Raw genomic sequence first — 4,483 nt, 5'->3', positions numbered from 1 at the left:
ATTGTTTATACTATCACACGTATTAAAATCCAATAAGACACAACATGTTAGAACCAATGGAAAGAGAAAAACAAAAGTATGGCAGGATGTCAAAGCAAGATGATATTAAATCAGCAATGGCTGTCATAATGTCTTGTTTTCTTCAAAGTAGCTGGTCATACCATCACACATAATAAAATCAAATAAAACAGAATAAAACCATTCCAACTAATAAATAAAAATATTATAAGGTTTAAAAGCAATGTAATAGGGAATCATGATTACCATAAAATCTTATGTACTCTTACCATTTCTTACACTAGGGAAACTATTCTGTATTTATACATGTGAGTTTGATTTATTTCACTTATGAGTCTCAAGCTGTGCCCATTTATTGATAAATATCTCAGTGTGACCATTCTTTATAGCTGAATAATACTCCATTGTATAGAAATACCACAACTTTTTTATCCATTTCTCAGTTGATGGACACTTAGGTTGTTTCCAAGATCTGGCATAACAAACTGTGCTGCTATGAACATGGGTGCACATATATCACTGTGGTATGATGTTTTCAGTTCTTCTGGGAAAATGCCTAGAAGTGGAATAGCTGGATCAAATGGGATTGCTAATCCCAGCTTTTTGAGGAATGTCCAGACTGATTTCCACAGTGGTTGCACCAGTCTACACTCCCACCAACAGTGCAAGATAGTTCCTTTTTCCCCACAGCCTCTTCAATATTTGTTGTTGGTAGTATCCTTGATCCTGGCCATTTTTTCTGGAGTGAGATGAAATCTCAGTGTGGTTTTAATTTGCATGTCTCTAATGACTAATGATGCTAAACATTTTTTCATGTATTTGGTGTGGCTGGAAGCTGGGCAGGCACTTACCCATTGGTAGTGATGATCTTAAACTCTCCAGGGGCCTGCAGTGGGGTGCTGGAACTCACCTCTGGCAGCCCCATTTCCCTGGATTGAAAGAAGGTCGTTAGCCATGGCCCAGCTAGGCCTGAGAAACCTGCAGAGCCCAGTCTAGTGTGGCTGCAAGCTGGGCAGGTCCTTAACCACAGGGAGTGATGATCTTAAACTCTCCCTGGGCCAGCCCCAGTGTGCTGGAACTCACCTCACGCAGCCCCAGTTCCCCAGATTGAAAGCCCTGAACACACTTTCTAAATAACACCTCAGAACCACTACTGTGAGAACCAAAGCAGGGTAACACTGCTAGCACCAAGTTTACTCTAGGTTATCAAGCTGGATCTGCTGCAGCCCCATCCCACTGTACTGCAGAAGTCTATGATGGCAAAACACGATTTACAATCTAACTACTCCCTCCAGTGTACATCCTGATGCATGAGCAGGCCTGGAGCCTCCATCCACCATCTGTAGTGTGCAATGAAGTCAGATTAGTTCCAAACAATTGATGGGGACACATTAATGTTTACTGAACTAAAAATATGAAACTTAGCTGCCCATATTTTTCCCTTGATTCACATTAGTGAAAGTGATGTTTTATATCTTTATCAGTGCTAGGTCTGGTGCGCATGAGTACCAACCTGTTTACAAAAATGTTAGCTAGAGATGGTAGACTCTGAGGAGAATCCAGCTTCTCAAATCCTAGAATGAAGGTTATACTCTTGGGGAATAATGCATATTTTAATTAGTTATCTAGAATTCTTTTTAAAGTCCTCAAGGGACTATGTCACAAACGTATTATAAATCTCCCCATTTTCTTTGTGTTAATTGTGGAGAGATGATATTCACAGGTAGGTTATCATCAGTATTTGTTAATTAAAAATTAGTCTTGTGTTTTATGTAGATTAAAATCTTAATGTGGAAAAATATTTTCACTTATTGCTTTTTTCTACTCAAGTAATTTTATTGTTTGATTCTCCAAAACTCTGTGATTATGTGAAACTCTTAAGATGAATACATAAGAATCAAATAATGAATGTCTAGTTCTTCAAAATACCTTTTTCCACTGCTATGAAGTTTTTTGTAGAGTAGGAAAGTAGATCAGGCTGGTACAGAGGGTGCATTTGCGTATCTGTGTTTTTCTAAACAAATAGTCCATAAGTGGATTAATGACACTGAATAATTGGGACTAAAGCAATACAGGTATATGCCTTGTTTATAAGCTGTTCAAATGCTTCCATCCTGAGAAATATCTCTAGCCATTTAAAACATTCCACTTTATTTTATCATCATAGTGATTGCTTTTATCTAAAATTATACATGTAGCTTTATCTATGAATTTCATATCTATTCCCACTACAGTGAAGAGTGAGCTTGGAGAGGGTGCAGAATTTATTTATTGCTGGTACTTGACATCCTACAATAGAACTAGTTCAATCTTCACTGTACACATGAGTAAGTACTGTTTGTGAATAGATAGCTTCCAAGCAAAGAGAACTCTGATTTTTTTTTAATTTTAAAAAGCAAAACAGAAAAAAATATCAGAAATTCAAAAAATAGATGGAAATTAACACTAATATATTGCATGTTGTTACCTTAGAAGAAGTTGTTCAGGTTGCAAGATCTAGGCATAAAAAAATTATCAAACAATGACAGCACCAACTGTTCCTTTTGATGCACTAACAGAGATTAGCAGTATAGCTATCTATCTTGCATACATATACATACACTCATATAATCTTTTCTTCCTTTTCTCTGTTCCCCTATCCCAGTTGTTCTTTCCTTTTGATTTGATTTGATATACTTTTAGTTGTGTACTGAAAAATGTATTTCAGAACTGTGTTTTGCTGCAAAAGCAGTTAAGAGAGATATCTTTTGGGCATTAGTGGAGTTTGTCACTGTTCATCTTTTATTCTGTACCTAGAACAGTGGGATATCACAGAAGAAGGAAGCAGGGCAAGAAAAACTACTTGATTTATCTGCAAAAATGAAGTGAATGTCTTACCAACTGGTATGCCTTATTTTTGTAACTTTTACATTTCCCCACAAATCTGGGACAAAAATAGCAAATATATAGAGTGCTAAAAAAACATATATAAATTGGAGAATGTATATGAAAATTAATTATATATTTGTATTATACATAATCATGCAAATATTTGGGTGAGGAGAGTATTTGTTTGCCTATTTGAGATAAAGACAGGACTGATGACAGAGCTCATGTGCAGGAACAAGTTCTGTATGATGACTGTGATCATTGTCTATTTCTAAAAAGAACTGATAAGAGCAATTTTTAAAATGACAAAGACCGATGGTTCTGCTGAAAACAGAAAAGTGTCTCACAGACAAGTTACTAAACAGGAGAGCAAATAAGATAAATGCAAATTCTAAAGATAACCTTTCACATCTTCCATCACATTCAGATTTCAAAGGATAAGAAAATGCCCTCCCCCAACCACACCCTAGTGACAGATTTCATTCTTCTGGGACTCACAGATGACCCTTTGCTGGAGAAAGTGCTGTTTGCAGTGCTCCTGCTGGTCTACCTGATTACACTGGCAGGAAACCTATGTATGATAATGCTCATCAGGACCACTTCCCACCTTCAAACCCCCATGTACTTCTTCCTGGGCCACCTCTCCTTCGTGGACATCTGCTATTCTTCCAGTGTCACTCCAAACATGCTGCACAACTTCCTCTCTGAGCGGAAGACCATTTCCCTGCCAGGTTGCTTCACGCAGTGCCTGCTTTTCATTGCCCTTGTCATCACTGAGTTCTACATGCTGGCATCCATGGCCCTGGATCGCTATGTGGCCATTTGCAGCCCCCTGCACTATAGTACCAGGATGTCCAGGAATGTCTGCATCTTACTAGTCACCTTCCCTTACCTATTTGGCTTCCTGAACGGCCTGTCTCAGGCACTGCTGACTTTCCACTTGTCCTTCTGCGGCTCCCTGGAAATCCATCATTTCTACTGTGCAGACCCTCCACTTATTGTGCTGGCCTGCTCTGACACCCGTGTCAAAGAGATGGCAATGTTTGTTGTTGCTGGCCTCACTCTGTCGAGTTCTCTCTCCATCATTCTTCTGTCCTACATTTTCATTTTTGCAGCCATCCTGAAGATTCACTCTGCAGAAGGCAGGCACAAAGCCTTTTCTACTTGTGGTTCCCACCTGACCACGGTGACCATATTCTATGGAACCCTGTTCTGCATGTACTTAAGACCTCCATCAGAGAAGTCTGTGGAAGAGTCCAAAGTAATTGCAGTGTTTTATACTTTTTTGAGTCCAATGATAAACCCACTGATCTACAGCTTAAGGAACAAGGATGTGATCTGTGCCATGGAGCAACTGGTCAAGGGGAAAGTTTTCCAGAAAATTACGGTCTAGTATGTGTTTCTTTGTCACCATTGAATCTGTTTAGTCAGAGCACATCTTTACAAGGATGTCACACATGAAATATTGACTTATTTATCACCATGAACTCTCAGTGCCCATTTTTGTTCATTTATCCTTGAAATTAATCCTTCAAGAGTAACTGTTTCACTGAACACTATAATTTGATATTAAAAAATATTTTTACATAGAATCTCT

General features: G+C 38.4%; 1 protein-coding gene across 1 annotated transcript; it reads left to right on the top strand.

The window, feature by feature from the left end:
• The first annotated feature begins 3,331 nt into the window (after positions 1-3,331).
• Positions 3,332-4,279, top strand: LOC100720815 (olfactory receptor 5M10). The gene has a single exon (XM_003476431.1). It carries the CDS (start codon positions 3,332-3,334, stop codon positions 4,277-4,279), a length of 948 nt encoding a protein of 315 aa, XP_003476479.1.
• The last annotated feature ends 204 nt before the right edge of the window (positions 4,280-4,483 follow it).

This window comes from Cavia porcellus, unplaced genomic scaffold, assembly GCF_034190915.1.
Source record: "Cavia porcellus strain 051 isolate PalLab524CR breed Dunkin Hartley unplaced genomic scaffold, mCavPor4.1 scaffold_5, whole genome shotgun sequence".
Taxonomy (NCBI): domain Eukaryota; kingdom Metazoa; phylum Chordata; class Mammalia; order Rodentia; family Caviidae; genus Cavia; species Cavia porcellus.
This window is presented reverse-complemented; position numbering and strand designations above follow the sequence as displayed.